General features: G+C 36.4%; 3 protein-coding genes across 3 annotated transcripts in view; 1 reads left to right on the top strand and 2 right to left on the bottom strand.

Annotated features, from left to right (window-relative positions):
- The window catches only part of OGN (osteoglycin), a 30,932-nt gene extending 17,623 nt beyond the window's left edge, over window positions 1-13,309 (bottom strand). Inside the window, exon 1 of the mRNA XM_037796960.1 lies at window positions 13,168-13,309. The gene's annotated coding sequence lies outside the window, so the exon portion shown is untranslated. The remainder of the gene's footprint in view (window positions 1-13,167) is intronic.
- The window catches only part of LOC119504636 (centromere protein P), a 304,258-nt gene that overhangs the window by 98,775 nt on the left and 186,538 nt on the right, over window positions 1-18,945 (top strand). The window lies entirely within an intron of this gene.
- OMD (osteomodulin) lies at window positions 2,615-13,301 on the bottom strand. The gene is made up of 3 exons (XM_037796956.1): window positions 13,168-13,301; window positions 4,932-5,873; window positions 2,615-4,419 (listed from the first exon to the last, which is right to left on the bottom strand). Exons 2-3 carry the CDS (start codon window positions 5,857-5,859, stop codon window positions 4,094-4,096), a joined length of 1,254 nt encoding a protein of 417 aa, XP_037652884.1. The 5' UTR covers window positions 5,860-5,873; window positions 13,168-13,301; the 3' UTR covers window positions 2,615-4,093.

Here is an 18,945-nt window from a genome sequence, read left to right as displayed (position 1 = left end):
CTCTAAAATATGTCTGAAACTTAGGTTGCTTTCTATCCCAGAAAGGCTTGTTGTATCTTGCTAGAAAGCTATTCAGCGTTCACTGAATAACAGAAGATGAAAGCTGTCTGAAGCTTGAGAGCAAGCACTGTATCCAAAATTGAAACAGTAATCTCTATAGAGTTCTTTTAGATGACCCTATCGCATTATCCTTTGAGACAGATCTTAGAGATTTTATGATTTCGAAGGTGTCCTAGTCCCATTGGACTGCTGGTTCTACCTCCTAATAGTTGTATTTATTTAGGAAATTGGCTCATGTAAGAAACATTGGATTGTTAGCTGTTATGACTTAATTTCTTTTCCTGCTGCTGTTATACTTTATTTCCAGTATTTAGAAGTGGATTTGGAATCAGGAAACCAGGGTTATTAGTTCTAGCTGTCCTTGGGGCCATATGAATTCTTTGCAGCAGGAAAAAGTATATAGATGAGACAAGATTTGCGATTTCTATTTTTTTTCCTCCATAGAGTTGTTTAAGTATGTTATGTGATATGCATACATCCATATTTTAGTTCAGTGGTCCTGAACTTGAGGAATTAAGTAAAAATGTATTGTGTTTCAGATAATATGGTTCAGGCAGATGAACTATTTTGAGGCAGTATTATTGTGTGAGCAAATTTATGAAATAGCCTCTATTTTTATGTCCTTTCTAAAAGTTAAGTGGTAAATTTTTATGTTTGTTGACCAAGAGTGGTTTATAGTGTGAAATTCACACATAATTACAAAAGCCAGTTTTATTTAATAGTCACACACACAGTTCAGTTTGTTAGCTAATATAACAATTCTTTGACATATATTGAGAGAAATATCTGAATTTTCTTATTTTCCTTTCCTGCTGTAAGCATTAAATCAACTGATTTAGTCTGTTGCCCTGGTATGTAGCTGTGTTATCTTAATCTACTAGTTAAAGAAATATTTTATTCTTCAGAATTTCTTTTAGGGAAAGCATTGTATTTATTTTTTATTTTTTGTGAGAAATACTTGGGGTGGGTATGAGTTCCTCAGGGCATTATCAGGTAACCAAGGTGGTTTTCATTGGGTCCTGGAGTGGAGGACCTTCTATTTTGCTGAACATCGTGGTGTTTGCGTATACACATTTTGGAGGTAGGAGCTGGGGTAGAGTTGAATGGTTCTTCCTGATAGACAGGAGATGTTACAAGGACAGAGAAATAATACATGTAATAAAACATTTAACAAAGTGCACACCACATATAGGTATCCAATAAATAGTAAGAGGTTGCTAAGTGTCGTGCAAGGGAGGGTGTGGGATGCCCTGCACTCCTTTCCATGGTAGGCCATCCAGAAGGGTACTTTAGAAAATCAAACACTCAAATAAGAGGTCTTAAATTTGTTGAGTGTTACCTGATTTAGGCTTTCTCTTCTCTCCCTCTAATGGAGCCTTTAGTCAAGTCTCCTTTGTTCAATCTTTTGTATGGGTGGACTCTTGGAAGGAACCCTCAGAGATGTTGACTCCCTTCTGTGTGTCCTCTGGTACCAGGAGTAAAAAGAGTTAGCACCCAGGCGGGTAGAGACAGCTGACCTCAAGTGGCACGTACATCTGGATGGCTGCAGTGCTAGACCTGCCGAAATGATAGCTACTATTTATTGGATACCTATGTCTGGTGTGCACTTTGTTAAATGCTTTATTTATTTATTTATTTTTTTTTATATTACATACATTATTTCTCTGTCCTTGTAACAACCCTGTGAGATCTTCCTTAGAAAAATGAACAAAGGAAGACTAGAGTAATTTACTCGAGGGCACCCCACTAACTGTAAAGTCAGGCATCATACCCGGGTCTATGTGATCTCAAATCCCTTGCTCTGAATTGCTGAAGTATGCAGCTTTATTCTTAGCTAAGGCTGTTCTTTGAGAATTAAGACGCATTTTCTTTTGAATTCTGAAAATTGGTTGTTTCTGTGTTTCATTGTGTTTTGTTTGGTTTTGTTTGAACCTTGCAAGAGGTGGAACAAGTAAATACTTTTGTTATTAATCCTTGTAATTAATGTCAACCTCAGGAGCTTGTTTTCTCCATCTTATGCCCGTCAGTTCTACTCAGATAGCGAAGTATCTCTTTTTCCTTGAAGTTTTCAGCTGCTTCACCACTTCCTTGCCAGGAGTAAAAGTTTTGGAATCTGGGCTCACATGGTTTTTCATAGTTTTTTCACTTTAGCATTTTATTTTTTTCTCCCTTGTTTGAAAGAGTTGTTTGGTCTTATTGTTTTCATAATTTTTTAGTAACAGCTTTATTTAGATATAATTTATGTACCATACAATTCCTCCATTTAAAGCATACAATTCAATGGCTTTTAATATTTTCACAAAGCTGTGCAATCAATTTTAAAACATTTTTTGTCACCCTAGAAAGAAACCTCATACCCATTATAGCTACTCCCTATTTCCCCTTGCCACCCCTCCACCTAGAGCACCAGACAACCACTAATCTATTTATCTCTATAGATTTCCCTGTTTTGGAAATTTCATATACATGGAATCATATAGTACATTTTTTTTATGACTGACTTCTTTTACTTAGCATAACGTTTTCATAGTTCACCCATGTTGTAGCATGTATCATTACTTCAGTCCTTTTTATGGCCAAATAATATTCCATCAGATTGGATAGGTCACATTTTGTTTATCCATTCATCTGCTGGTGGACTTTTGGGTTGTTTCTACTTTTGGGCTACTATGAATAATACTGCCATGAATATTCAAGTAGAAGGTGTGTGAACATATGCAAATCGTTCTTCTTGGGTATGTTGCTAGAAGTCACATTGCTGGGTCATAGGTAACACTACGTTAAACTTACTTGTAAAATACAGTTTTACTTGTCCAGTTGTTGCATGTTATTTGAATAGGTATCATTTTTTCTTTGGATTCTTTGTCTACATAGCCCCAGATTTGTATTTATGCCTTATCTGATGAATTTTATAAAATTGTTAGCCTGAATTCAAGCAGTTAGATAATCTTCCTTATATGGTATACTTAAAATATTTCAAAGTGATAGATTACAGAACTCATAATTCTTCAGATTTTAAAGATGTTAAAGCCTGTTCTGATGTTCAAATTTTAAAGTAACTGTATTCAACTCTAGCATTACATAAATAAGCATTGGCATAGGTTTCTAATACAGTGTGCTAGGAAAATAGACTTGTTTAATGATATTGCTATAACTTTATTTTTCTAAAATTAATTTGAACTTGCCTAGTACAAAAGGCATTTCTCATCAAATGTAGCAATTATTTATTAGCAAATCTTTATGTAACTAAACAAACATTTCTTTAGTTGAATTTACTATAAAAACAAATTTATCCCAAATAAAGTGGAACACAGTAAAGATGGTTTTGGATAGTTGCTGAAATTTACTATAGTATGGGTTACAATGAGGTAATTTGGTGTTTTTTAGTTATCCAAATACAGGGTTTATAATTTTGTTGCTTTGATGCTCTAAGAGAAAGACAAGACTAGTTGTTGTCATAAATGTATATGCCGTGGATCCTTAGTAGAGTGGCCTCTTTTGAAAATCAAAGAATGTTATCCCATGCTCTAAATGGTGGAGCCAGGGGAATGGATGTCATCGATTGCAAATACAATCGTGAAAGCTTTTCTGGAAATCAAGGCAAAGGAAATGGCTGCCCATTGCATTAATATACACATCCCATAATTGAAACATTATACTCATACTGATTGAAAAGGACATGCTTCCATTTCATAGCTTCTAAAGCTATTTCTTTCATTGTTCTTAGTAAAATTAGTGTTAATAGTAATGGCATACTCCCTTTTTTTCCTAAACATAGTATTCCTTCAAGTTTAGCTTATGATTTCCATTTTCCACTCTAATTTATGTTTCTAAATATTTGTATCATTTTGAGTACGTTCTAATCCTATGTAAATGATGCAGATTTTATCAATAACTTAAATTCAATGCTGATCTTATTCTGATACATAATTCTAGATATACTGCTGTGAGCAATGCATGTTCAGTTAGATTTACACTGAATTATAAGGTTTGTGAAGGCATAAATGTGTACCTATATGGTTTCTTGCCATTCTTAAGTTTCATAATAATGAGGGTCAAAGTTTTCTTCTGTTCCTTCTTGCTCTTGACCTTCATGAGTATTATTCTCATCTTGATCATCATCATGATCATCATGGTCGTCATCCTCGTGGTATCTTCGGAAAACTTGGGTCTTCAGTTGTATTGTTTGACCATTGGTGCTTTTTTGTTCACCATAATAAACAGTATGTATATGAGGGAAGCAGGCAAAAACATAGGAATTTATTGGTTCTTTTAGCTTATTTTGGTCCATACGAATGTATGTTAAATGGTGGTAATATAGTGGGTCAATAGATGGACACATCACTGTAATATTGATATCTGAAAAACACAAATTAAAAATCAATCTTGCTGTGTTACTTCCATAATCCTATATTGAATTTTAGTAAAATGTTGTAAGGACATAGTTTTGTCACTTAAAGTACTTTTAAGTGGTGAAATTAGGTTTAAATTTTTTTGACTTAAATAATGAAAATGAAAATATAAATGAATTTTGTATTATTGAAATAAATATTGTTCCATTGACTTTTCTGATTATTTAAGTAATAAAAACTGAGTAGAAACAATCTCAGAAAGAAAAACATAAGAAGCTCCTATAATCCCACTACTCAGGATATTCATATTTCTTCATATACTCTACAGTACTGTTTCTCGATATTCAGGGTGTAAAATTTAATGGAAAAGACTAAAAACTTTATAGCACACTCTTATCTGGGTACAGTTTCTGCCATGTCCCTAGCCAACTTCAGAGCAACCATTTCCAATTTTTAGATTTGCTCTTTAAATGGTCAAAACATCATTCTTTCTTTAATAAATATTAAAATTTTACATACCTTCAATTTCGTTATTTTCTATATATAGGTGTTCCAAATTTCGTGGAATATAAAATGCTTGCTTCAATTTGTTGTGTCCAACACTGAGCTGTATAAGGTTGGAAAGATTAAAAATATTATAGGGTATATTTTGTAGTTTATTGTGTGACAATCTTAGAGCATGAAGTTTTGGAACTTCCTTGAAGTAATTTTCTGGTATAGAAGAAATTGAATTGTTTTCTAAAGACAGATACATTAGTGAAGAAGGCAAACCAAGAGGCATTGATTCCAATCTATTATTACATAGGTTGAGCTGCATTAAGTTTTCCATTTTGGAAAGGATTTTTTCTTTTAACATAGAATCATGAAGATGATTATGACAGAGATCAAGCATCGTCAGGTTTATTAACCCATCCATAGCATTTATCTGCAGTCTGGAGATCTCATTGTAACCAAGAACAAGTCTTTCCAAAGATTTAGGAAGAGGAAATGGAAATTCTTCTAAATCATTATGTTCTAGGTGAAGCTGTAGTAGATTTGAAAACTTAGCAAACACACCATGATCAATCTTTGGAGATTTAATTTTGTTGTGGCTAAGATTAATTTCTCTAAGCTGAGTTGCATTAATGAATGAATTTGCTGTCACAGCCTCAATTTCATTGAACTGAAGATACAGTTGCTGAATATGCATTGGAATATTTGGGATCGTCTTGAGTTTGCGATTATCACAGTACATTGATGTTGGAAAGTTAGGTGGACAAAAGCATTGACTGGCACAGCCTAAAGTATCTTGATGAAACGGAACTCCAAATTCTAGGTTTCGATGAAATTGTAATTCTGGTTGGTACACATCATCTGGCTGATCATAGTCTTCATCCCATTCATATTGGCAATATACTGTGACTCCAGAGAAGAAGAAAAGGACGCATACTTGACTTAAAAAGCCCATGTTCTTTTTTTGTCCTATTGCAAGTAGAAAAGGGAATATATTGTGGGAAAAGTGAGTAAAACAGAATAATTCTGGTATAAATTAATAGTTAGATAACATACATAACGCCTCTGTCTATACTGAAAGATATAAAAAATGCCCAGAAAGAATGCACAAATCAAAATTACTGCTTAAGTACCCATGATATGAAAAAGATTTTTGTTTTTTTACAAAGGTCACAAATTACACTGAACCAGAGTCAAAAGTCTCATGTTCTGGACTTTTTACTAAGGAACCATCTCTTAAGAGAATTTCAGTTTATTTTGCTTAATAGACTATCTCTTCCCACTATAAACGCAGGGTAATCTTACTGAAATTTGATCCCTTTAGGGTTGGTCACTACCTATGAGGAGACCCTATTTTTTAGTTAGAAAGAACTTTTGCCCAGGAAATTCTTTTTTTTTTTAAAGTAATTTTATTGAGATATATCCACACACCATACAATCCATCCAAGGTATACAATCAGTGGTTCGTAATATCATCACATATTTGTGTATTCATCACCATGATCATTTTTAGAATATTTGCATTACTCCAGATAAAGAAATAAAAAGAAAAAAGACCCCAAACATCCCATACCCCTTACCCCTCCCTCTTACTGACCACTAGTATTGCCCTCTACCCAATTTTAGGACTTTCAACAGAGGTAGGTTAACTTAGACAGTGTAGTATTGTCAGAGATAGATATATATAGATTGGTGGAAAAGAACAAAACATCCAGAAGTAGATCCATAAAACACGGGCAATTGACTTTTTTTTTTTTTTTTTTTTTTTTACTACATAGTTACACAATCATTATGAAAGTTCAAGGCTACTGGATTTCAGTTCAACAACTTTAGGTATTTCCTTCTGGCTATTCTACAACAGAAAATTCTTTCTTATCAAACCAAAATCTGTTTCCCAGTAACTTCTGTTTTCTGATACTTTTCTGCCCTTTGGAAGAACATGAAACACTCCTTTCTTTGTGATAGCTTGAGATATTTAAAAATAGCTACCATGTTTCCTTGTAGTGTTGCCTGTCCAAACCTCACTACCCCTTCAGATTTTCTTCATATGAAACAGTTTCCAGAATCCAATTATTTTGTCTCTGGCTCTACTTAAATAACTACTTCAAATCCCAAATACACACAATATTTATATTCTATAGATTTTAAGTTTCCAGTTGATTATTCTATACATTTTTCTAACTACCTTCCTAGGTTTCTTCTTTCCACTAATATTTTTGAGTTAAGTCCTAGCTACAGAAAGATTAAAAACACATAATCCTTACCCCTAAGAGTTTAGGGTCTAGTACAGAAGCAGAGAGACATACAATACAATGCAGAATGAAGGTATCATGGGGGATAGGACTGTAAAGAAAACTCTAGGAATAAACAGGGAAGGCTTTACAGAGAATTGACACTTTGTTTGAGGTGAAACTTGTAGTTGTAGTGGATGGTGGATTATGCACCAAATGAGGAGCCTGAAAACCTTCATTTCAGTCCTAGCTCTTGCCTTATGAATAAAATGAGAATTACAATTGCTCACTTGCTCATCTCAAAAAGTATTTGTTGGGATCATATGAAATATATGTGTAAAAGTACTTTGCAAATTGGAAAGTGTTATCCAAATGGAATTGAGTATATTATTTAGGAAAAAGTAAAAAAAAAAAAGAAATCATATCACTTTTATTCCAAGGCTCTGTTTTTTCCTTCTACTCTTCTCATTGAGGGTTCCTTGAAAAATTAAGCCCTAATGCCCTAACGAATCATTGTATGCAGTAATTTATCTGCTATTCATCTAGAGTGGTACTAGCTATTTTTCCTAATTGGGAGAACTGAGAAAATAGTTCCTAGAAATAGAAAATAGTTCTCTGGCAGAACTCCTTTCAAGAAAGCCTGTCCTTGACCCTAGCATCTCAGTTTCTTATTCCTTTTCTTATCAGAAACTAACAATCGGTAGAATGTAAGTATTGTGTGTATTTGGGATTTGAAGTAGTCATTCAAGTAGAGTCAGAAACTTTACATATTTTTTCCTTCCAAGATAGTGTCTTCCAGTCTACCTTACCAGTCACTTCCATGTGCCCTCATCGTGGACCTTGTCATTACCAGTAACCGCAACCCCTTTGTTCTCTCAATTTTGAGCATCCCACACTGCCATTATGTACTATTTTTATAGTTTAATCCATGCAGTAACTTCAGTTGCAATAATTCTTCAATGTCAGTGGGACTTAAAATATATTGGTCAAATTGTTTTTTTCGCTGTCCCTAATCCATACCTTTCAAAATACCCAATTCCCTTTTTCTCCAACTTAGACTCCATAATTCACCACTATCATCACTCCTTTGCACAAGCCCTAAACTTTCTTGCCCCTTACTTCGTCATATTCATCCAGCAGACTCCAACTGTGATTAATCCAATTCTTCATCTACTCTCTGCCTGACTCATGCAGCTGAACATGACTGGAGAAAACAGGACCAAGCCAACTAGTCTCACTTTCAAGTTATGACCACTGGCCTCAAGTGCTGCACTCCTACTACATTTCCTTGGTCTATTCCCTTTCCCTCGCTCCTAGACATCTATTTTCTTTCTTCTCTGAAGCCTCCAGCACTTCATTCCCCATTATTGTTTTCAGATTATGACATTGCTTCCTTTTTTACCAAGAAGATAGGATCAAACAATTAAAAGAGAGCCAGGCAAGTCCCCGGTACTACTACTACCCCCAGTTTGCATTTCAGCCCACTTCCTCCACCTTCTCCAGGCTCATTGCTTTAAATGCCATCTAAATATTGATGGTTCTCAAATTTGTATTTCTGATTCAGTTCTCTCCCCTAAACATCTTATATATCCATCTGCCTACTTAATAATCTCCACTAGGATATCTAATAATTATTTCAAACTTTCCACTATCAAAGCCAACTTTGTGCTATTTCCCCCTCCATCTTCCCCATCTCAGTAAATGATAACCTCGTGTTTCCTATTGCTCAGACCAAAAACCTTAGGAGTCATCCTTGATGCCTCTCTTTTTCTGATACCCCATAGCCAAGCAAATCTTACTGGCTATACCTTCAAAGTTTATCCACTATCAATCTGGTTCAAAGGTGTCCTCTTCTCTCATCTGTTATCATTGATTACTTATTCCCTTGCCTACTCACAGTTTATTCTCAACACAGCAGAGAGAGCGATCCCTTTTAAATGCTAGTCAGAACATGTCAATTCTCTGCTCAAAATCCTCAGAATGAAGTGCAAGGTCCTTACAGAGACCTGCTGGGTCCCACATGGTCCACCCTGACCCTTTATCTCTCCAAATGTTTCGTGGTCATCTTCCCTTTGGCAGTTCTCAAGCCCCACATGCCTTCTCAGTGCTGCTCAAACAGAAAACACTAGGCACACTCCCTCCTTAGGGTCTTTCTACTTTTGGTTTTCTATGCCTGGATGACTTGTTTGCTCACTTCCCACATGTTACCTTCTCAAGGAGGCCTTCCCTGTGATCACCCTATTTATAATTGTAATTCCCTCCCCACTACCCCTGCCGTCTCATCTTACCATTCTTATTTTTCTTATATCACTTATTACCACTACCTTATAGTTTACCTGTGTATTTGTTTATTGTCTTTCTCCACCTCCACTGCCCACTATTTGAGCAGCAATTATTGTGTTTTGTTTATGTCTTTAATAGTTCTTGGCACACAGTAGGTACTCAGAAAAATTTATTACATGAATGAATAAATTAAATAGTCAAATGAACTCATCTGTCAGTTTTCTTCTCTAATAAGGAATACAATAAGATGACCCCACTGGCTTTGTATTTCTCTGTTTAAAAGAGTTAGTGTCATCCCCTGAGATTTTTTGTGTTTATTCTCCAAGATTTTATAAATAAATGTAACCCTAACACCAAAGTGGATTTAAGAACTACTTAGATAAATTCTTTAGGAACATACTCTGTTCTTCTCCATTCAGACATGGCTCATTTATTCTAATTTATTTCTTATCTCTAATCTTATCCCTTCCTACAAGAAAATGCCAAAATAGTAATGGTTTGATCTTTTTTTTAATAATCTGTGATTTTAAAACTCATGAAGTTTTCTTTTGTGAATCTAAATATATTAAATCCCTTGTTCCTTCTTATCCATTGGATTCATCATGGACATGGCATTTGAACTAGACTTCAAGGAAACATTAGGGTTTTGATAGAAGGAGACACAGTAGAAGATTTTCCAGATATAAGAGATGAGCAGAAGGAGAAAGCAACAAAAGGAGACATGTTTGGGAATTGGTGGTTAACTGTTAGAGGAGCAAAATAAGTCTATTAAAGTCAACCTGGGCCAGATTCTGGAGGGCCTGAATTCTGACCTAAGGAATTTTTACTCTAGGAATGAACACCTAATTTTAATTAATTAGTTAATATATTTGAGCTGTATATGTCTGCCATCCTTAATACCTACACAATGTGCAGCCCTGATCTTCACACTGCAGTATTCATGTGTGAAGTAAGAGAATCTTGGGAGGAGGTAGAGTGAAGGAAGGAGTTGTGGTCTCATCCCAAAGGGCAATATTCGGAACAGAGCCTCCACTTCTCTAGGTTGTGAGGGCCCTGGGTGACTCAGACAATGGGGCTTGGAAAGCTTCTGTTGGGTCTCATAGGGAATGCTCTTCAACTGTTAGAGTTGTTGGCCTATAACTTGGTAATGTATGAGAATGTGCTTAATAAAGCACTTTACAGATATTATTTATTTATCATTACTTCGTTTGGGTTACTTCAGTTAACAATTTTTTTAAACTTATTTCTAGGAGTGAGGTGCTATGCTTAGCTTAGTAGAGAATATAGAACTGAAGAATGCGTAAAGACAGGGTCCCCTCTTTAAAGAGCATATAGTTTAGTGGAGGAAAGAGACCTACCAAAACAAGCTATAGCATAAGGCAGAGGATAAAATGGTTTATAACAGTGCTATGGGAGCCCTGTGGCTTAACTCTGCTTGGGAGAGATGGGGATGTCTTTGCTAGACATCACTTGACCCAGGCTTTTGGAGATTAGCACGAATGGGTATAGAACATCTTAGACATTTTACTCACCAGTTGATAATATTTTATATATTAGTTTTATAGTATGTTATTATAATCGTTTTAGCATATTAACTTTTCCGGGTACTTTTCATACTTCATTTTAGTCTCACTGTTGCCATTAGAGTTGGGGTTCTATAAGGAAAAGCAGATCAGATCCCAAGGTTGGCTGTGTTCACAGAAAGATGAAAGTACAATCAGGGAGGCAAAGAAGGACAGCCACATTGTGTTCAGGCATCCCGAGTGCGAGAAGCTGATTACTACATTTGAACTTTGTAAACAGCATTCCCCATGAAAATGCGATCTGAGTTTTATCATTGTGTTAGGAGCGTTAGCACTCACCAGTTAGTAACCTTACACTTGAGAATCAGAGTCATGGTAATGTCGCCCAACAACCGTGAAGGTATCAGTGTTAGAAAAAAGGAGACCTGGATGTACTTTTGATGCCGCATTTAATTGTGTAACTTTGACTTCAAATCAAGACCTCGTGATTGGGGCCCATCAGATAATAAAGGGATTCTTCATGTTATCTACTTTTGGTCTTTTTGAGCATCTAAGAAGAAAGGCCTTCCCTGAATAGCAATTTCTGTTCTACCTGTGAACTCATTGTAAACATCACCCCTTGAGGTTCTTAACCTCTGTGGCTCAACCCTGTCCCATTCCCTTTTGACTGAGGGTCATTTTCTGACCTAAAATCCACCCCTTTTCCATCCAAATGCCCTTTATTCTCTATTCCCCTCCCCCTGCTCTTCACCCCGATGACTTTCCTTGTTACAATGATACCTTATTTCTTTTTATACACTTTTTTCGTTCAACTGGACTCTTCTCAGCCATTTGCTAAGCTTATGTTTTGTCACTTCTACTTTTGATATTCTACAGCATATGCTTTGTTCCCTATACAGTAACTCACAGCAAAAGAGTGTAACTCATTGTCAGTCAGATCTCTAATTTTTGACATAATCTAGTACAATGCATGATATGTAAGTGCTCAAAGATTTGTTGAATGAATGATTGGATTAGTAGGTTATAAATTGCATCTTGTTAGCAATGCTTGTCTCTACTAATGCTGATTACTTCTAGGCATTTGTTTCACCGTGGTGATTTTTTTGACTGGGCATAGGCATATAGAAGTTGACTAGTCTCTTTTCTACTTAATATTTCTTTGTCACAATGCACTGATTCTTTATTTTCCTATTACATTGACTAATAGAAAATAACAAACAGATGTGAAAAAGAAAATTAAAATATATGTTAGCAGTTTTTAAAAAATTACCCATTAATGTGAAGTTTTCTTATTTTAGCTATAAAAGCTTCTATGTTATAAAATTTCTCTTACTTGAACAAAAAGTACTCATGCTTTCATCAAGATAAGCTCTAATTGACACTGTTAATAATAAAAATGAGGTAGAATTTAATTTTTTTTCTGGAAGTTAAAAGTAATTGGAAAGTCTCATAAATTTTATTATTTTAAAGACTTAATTGTTTTATTGGTATGCCATAGGAACTAGTACATAAGAAACTAAATATTAGTATATGATTCAGAATTTTTTCCAAAATAATTTTAAATTTAACTGTAAAATTAGTGTACATCACCATTATACCAAAGACCCAAGGAAGTAGTAAGACATTTTTTGCTACTAAAAATATGATTGTCTCGATTAATTAATTGAAACCCAAGTAACTAGATTCTTCAGTAGACCAGGTTAAGCAATCTTCTCTTCCCTCTGAGAAGGCAAATGACAACAAAAACATGCTAATATCAGAGATGTAATCAATAGAGAAATTTGAGGATATTTTGAGAGAAAGCTGTACAAATGCCCATCCTCTATACAACCAGAATCATTAGCACTACTCATATATGGCTGCAAGACATTTGCCACTTTTAGTCTTTACAAATGAGAGACAGAGAGACAGAGAGACAGAGAGATTGAGAGAGAGATTCCATTAACTTGAGAATCTTACCTTTCATTCAAAGTAAAAATTTAAAACAAAGATTGTTTATTGGGTAAATCTGAAGTTGAGTTAAAAAATTAAATTCATTATACTACTCCTTTCCCTAAACATTTTAGCTAATCAATAATGTAGCTTTACCAGATTTGGCTTCCAAAAAATTTTTCTTCTATGATAGCTGCAATCTATTTTAATATTAAACAAATTGAACATACATACTTTTTTATTTTTAACATTAGGAATACTTTTTTCTAAAAATTGAAAATTATTTTATCATACCTGTTAAATTTGCTTTAGTTTTCAGGGGTTGATGACTTTGCAAATCCTTAAATGAATCAGGAATTCCTAAATTCTTGAACTGAGTCTCTTAAAAATCCGCAGTAACTGTGTTTCCAGACAGGGTTGTCCCTTGAATTACTGTAGCAATTTAAGCAATATAGTCTGCTTGAAAAACACTTGGGTTGAATTTAAATTATGTACTTCTTTTCATTACACAAGACCTTGGGGATTCAAATTAAGATGTTAGTATTCTTGGTCAGACTTATGCAACTTACTTTCATTTCCCCCTTAATTTTGGTTTGAGGTGTGGCAAGAATTTCCTCCAGTATGAAAGGCAAACAAAGCTAAATGAAACAGCATGCACTAATTACTGTTTTTATTTTAATTTTCATGCCAAGGAAGTCTTCAAATTCAGGTCCACAGTAACGTGGAACTCATTGTCTTCAGCAGTTTAAGGTGGAACTCAAAGTTGTTTTGAATCTCTTGGTTGTTCAACACCATGTGTTCACACGGATGCTTCCCTTTTTTAAGAAAAGGAAACAGTATTAGAAGCATATAGTATTACATGTTTAGTATATTTTTTTTAAATTTCTTTTACGGTGAGAAAATTTAAATTTAGAATTAGCCAGCTGAACTTAGTTTGATGATACCAATTTTGTTGACAACAGCCGAAGCATCATAATGCCTTCTCTCTGTCAGGCTCAGTCAGGGTGGCGGCCGTGGCCACGTCAGTTTCACAGAGCTCCTGCACTGCCTGTTGGAGCTGGAGCTTGTTGGCCTTGAGGTCCACAGTGAACAAAAGTGTGTTGTCTTCGATCGTCTTCATGGCTGACTCGGTGTCCAGGGGGAACTTGATGATGGCATGGTCATCAAGCTTGTTTCTCCTGGGGCACCCTTCCAAGGATGTTTGGGCTGTCTTCAGAGACTTCGGAAGGTGTCTTTGGATATTAGGCTGTCTTTGGGCCACCAGAAGGTGGGTGACATGTGGATCTTCTTTTTTTGTGTGACTGTGAATGCCTTTTTGCACTGCCTTCTTGACCTTCAAAGCCTTTGCTTTGGCTTCAGTTTTGGGATGGGCAGGGGCTTCCTTCTTGACTTGCAGCATTATCTTGTAAAAAAGCCATTTAGTTTATTTTAAAAATGAAATAGATTGTCATTGGTTATACTGATTTGAATATATAACTTTTCTATATGAAGACTTAGACATTCTCTTCTGTCTGCTATCCCTGCTCTCACATTGCTCACAAACATACCCATTAGACGGGCTCCTAATAACCTTTCTTGGTCATGGAATTCAGTGCCTTGAATTCAGAAGTTGTCTCTCTGATTTGCCTGTTCTTAGTAGTATGTAAAATAATTTTATAGTATTGAACAAGATAGAATTAGAAGCTTCTCTGACCAATAATTGCATTTATTTTGCAGATGTAGAAAATTTCCTCATTTCACTAAGCTATCTCTCCTGCTGAATAATAGTTAACTTCATGAATGCTGAATTTTTGTACTAATATTTTCATATTTCAACCAAGGAAGTTAACTTGTGTTTCTTGGCAGTGGACTTCGAGTTCATTCTTTGGGGGATTCTTTCAAGCTTGTGCAAACTAGTAAGGTAAAGTGAATCCTGGAGTTCATTTTTGTTTCTTCAACTTAGTATTTTCCATTAAGTTGTTACACAGAGCTAACAGATTTATGTTGTTATACTTCAGATTTTAAAAAGGAATATAGTGATATTCAACTATACAACTGATACATTGACAATATTGTAAAAATCTATTTAAGACACTGGTATGTAAAATGTGGAAGACAAAAAAAAACAGAAAACACAAACGTGGCAAAACACATTTGGGCCAAGATTTCATCTTGTTGCTGATCATTTCCATATGTTTCTTCCTAGGGTCTTTGTTCTCACACCTCAGGCTTCCACACAGAGGAAAAGAGAACAAATCTGTGTACATTTTCCAAAATGTACTTTACATGCCCCTAACAGTTCTTTTGAAAGATTAATTTAAAATCAACAATTAATTTTCGTATAATTCATTTAACACTGTGACTTGAACCATGAAATGATAGTGATTATTGTTCATATCCCAAAAAAGGTAAAAAAGATGTATTTATTAGTAACTACAACACACAAAATCAAAAATGTCTAGAAACTTTAAGCAGGGTTGACAGTGTCTAGAAGGTTTAGGTTGGCAAGAGTTTGGGACGGGGGGGAGGAGGTGGTTAGACTCAAGCCTTAAAAGAAAAGTAGAAGCTATAAATGATAGTTTTTTTTTACTTAGGTGGTTATAAATGTAGCAATTAAGAAAGGAAGTCAGTTAAATTGGTGAAAAGTCTAAATTATAGATAATCTGTGATTATAGTTTGATTTCAGTAGGTACAGTAGTTCAAAGTTAAATAACACCATGCTGACTAGGAAAGGTTCTACTGAGACCTTAAGGTAGTAAGTATATGGATTTCCAATCATTAAGGAATATTTATTGAGCACCTACTTTGTGCAAAACAGTTTGAGGTTCTGGGAACTCAGCAGTGCAAGTCCCTGTTACGGAGCTTACATTCTAAGGGAGGAAAACAAACTAAACATTTTTTCAAGTGGTTATGAGGGTAAGGAGAAAAAGCAAGGTAAAGGAATAAAAATGAATGGGGTGTAGAAACCAAGATGGAGGCTAGGTGAGACAGGGCTAAGGAACACCTCCATGGAGAACACTAGATAAGGACCAGAGAGTGACCCAGAAGACTGGGTACAGCGATGCGCCAGCTGGACGAGATCTGCTAGTTCCCAGGGGCTGTATAGTTGGTGAAACTGGGAGCCTGCATTCTGAAACGAGTGAGTAAGCTGGCTGGAAGTCCCGCAGCCGCGCAGCGATCTGGGGAAGCCAGGGTTTGGCTTCTGGAGACCAACGGGCTCTTTTAATAAAAAAAAGGGAGAAACCCAGGAGTGGCTGCAGGTGCGATCGTGGGAACCACGCAGTAAAACATAGCAAGAGGGGGCTGAGCTAGCTTCTCGGTGTCTGGCCTGGAAGATAGCCCACTGCAGATATCCCTGGGGCCGGGGGAACGGAGGGAAGTGCCAGAAGCTGAATGAAACCCCGCGGCTGGCAGCTTGCTCCCGGAAGGGCTGTATAAACTCCTGCCTGGGGCCGTGCCCACAATTCAGAGCCCCGCCAGTTGTCCCGGAGCTGGGAAGGAGGAACTGTGTGAGGAGGGGGGTGTGGAGACGCCCCGTTCGGCCATTTTTGCATCAGGCTGAAAGCGAGCCGGCTCGGCCCAGTGGCCCGGGGCTTCCCTTGAGGGACGGCATGCACTGATGATGTAGCACAGCATTCCTTCCAGAGGTCCTGGAGTATCGCGGCTGGGCGGGGCGAGCCACTCAGAGATCCCAGGGACAGTGAGAGAGAGGGGCTGGGGCTGAAATGAAATGAAGGCTTGGACTCCCGTGGTGGCCTTGAAATTCCGGGAACCGGGGGGATTTGAATATTGAGGCTGTCCTTCCTCCCTGGCCACCTGTACAAGTGCCCCGCATTCAGGGAGGACGGCTCCAGCAACACACCCAGGCTGAGTTCTCTGGCTGGAACCCACAAGAATCGTTTCCCCACATACCATGAGGACAAGGTGAAGAACTGACTTGAGAGGTATAACTGACTCACAGACGCCATCTGCTGGTTAGTTAGAGAAAGTGTACGTCACCAAACAGTGTTTCTGAATAATTAGATAGGTTTTCTTTTTCTTTTCTTTTTTTTTTTTTTTTTACAACTTGAAAGAACCCTGTTGAGTAGAGCAAATGCCAAGAGGCCAAAAACAACAGAAAATCTCAGTGCATATGATAAAATCAGACAATATGGAGAATCGAACTCCAAACACACAAATCAAGTTATCAGAAGAAACAAAGTTCCTCGCAGATTTAATCAAAGAAATGCAATTGAGGAGCGAAAACATGGCAAAGGATTTAAAGGACATCAAGAAGACCATGGCCCAGGATATAAGCTACATAAAGAAGACCCTAGAAGAGCATAAAGAAGACATTGCAAGAGTAAATAAAAAAAATAGAAGATCTTACGGAAATAAAAGAAACTGTTGGCCAAATTAAAAAGACTCTGGATATTCACAATACAAGACTAGAGGAAGCTGAACAACGTCTCAGTGTCCTAGAAGTCCACAGAACAGAAAATGAAAGAACAAAAGAAAGAATGGAGAAGAAAATCAAAAAATCGAAATGGATCTCAGGGAAACGATAGATAAAATAAAACGTCCAAACCTAAGACTCATTGGTGTCCCAGAAGGGGAAGAGAAGGATAAAGGTCTAGAAAGAGTATTCAAAGAAATTGTTGGAGAAAACTTCCCCAACCTTCTACACAATATAAATACAAAAAGCATAAATGCCCAGAGAACTCCAAATAGAATAAATCCAAATAAACCCACTCCAAGACATATTCTGATCAGACTCTCAAATACTGAAGAGAAGGAGCAGGTTCTGAAAGCAGCAAGAAAAAAGCAATTCACCACATACAAAGGAAACAACATAAGACTAAGTTGTGACTACTCAGTGGCCACCATGGAGGCGAGAAGGCAGTGGCATGACATATTTAAAATTCTGAGAGAGAAAAATTTCCAACCAAGAATACTTTATCCAGCAAAACTCTCCTTCAAATTTGAGGGAGAGCTTAAATTTTTCACAAACAAATGCTGAGAGATTTTGCCAATAAAAGACCTGCCCTACTTCAGATTCTAAAGGAAGCCCTACCAACAGAGAAACAACAGAAAGGAGAAAGAGATATAGAGAATTTTAACAGAAATATATAGTACCTTACATCCCAAAGCACCAGGACACTCATTTTCCTCTAGTGATCACGGATCTTTCTCCAGAAGGGACCATAAGCTGGGACATAAAACAAGCCTCAAGAAATTAAAAAAAAAAAAAAAGAAAGAAAATTGAATATACTCAAAACTATATAAAGGTGGGGAATGGAGGAGTATAGGAACAGAGTTTATGTGTCCTATTGAAGTGAAGGTGGTATCAAAGAAAAAAAAGATTGATATGGATTTAAGAGGTTAATTTTAACCTCCACAGCAAACACAAAGAAACTAACAGAGAATATAACCATAGAGATGAAATGTAGAGTTTGGGTTAAGAGAAATGGGGGAAGGGGCAATGGGGAGTTAAGAAATGAGGGTGGAGTTGCTCTTCGAGGTGAAGGGAAATTTCTAGTAATGGATGGTGGGAAAGAGCATTACAACATTCTAAATGTGATTAATCCCACTAATGGAATGCTAGGGAGGGGGTGGAATGGGGAGATTTAGGCTGTATATGTGTTTCCACAACTAAAAAAAAAAGACAGTCTAAATAGAAGATGATTGAATGCCAAGGATGAACTTGGATGAAATTGGAGGATAGAGGACAGGTGGCTCAAAGAGACACAGTTGAGACATAGGTAAAGGAAATATAGAATGTAAGCTTTGTATCATTGTTGAATCTTTTGTACTTCTTAGCTGCGCTCAATGGGATTGCATAAAAGAATGTTCGTGTTCATGGGAAGTGTATATGTGAATTATAGTGTATGTTCAAGGATGTGTGCAGCTAGCTCTCATATGTTCAGAAGACAGAGCAATAGATGATGGATGATAGATAGGGAGGGAGGGAGGGAAAGAAATAGCGATGTGACAGCATGTTTAAGTTGGTGGATTGAGCTATCGGGGGAGGGGTCAGGGTATGATGGAATTCTTTGTATGGGGTTAGTATTGTTTTTGCAACTGTTCCTATAACTGAATTTATTTCAAAATAAA

This window comes from Choloepus didactylus, chromosome 10 (genome assembly GCF_015220235.1).
Source record: "Choloepus didactylus isolate mChoDid1 chromosome 10, mChoDid1.pri, whole genome shotgun sequence".
In the NCBI taxonomy this organism is placed as follows: Eukaryota; Metazoa; Chordata; class Mammalia; order Pilosa; family Megalonychidae; genus Choloepus; species Choloepus didactylus.
The sequence above is the reverse complement of the archived record's forward strand: the minus strand, read 5'-3'. Positions and strand labels throughout refer to the sequence as shown.

Bases quoted from the DNA above. Each gene is read 5' to 3' on its own strand.
- OMD (XM_037796956.1), bottom strand. From the start codon at position 5,859: ATGGGCTTTTTAAGTCAAGTATGCGTCCTTTTCTTCTTCTCTGGAGTC. The intron at 4,420-4,931 runs GTATGTAAAATT...TGTGTTTTTCAG, and splicing joins AGAAAATAACGAAATTGAAG to ATATCAATATTACAGTGATG.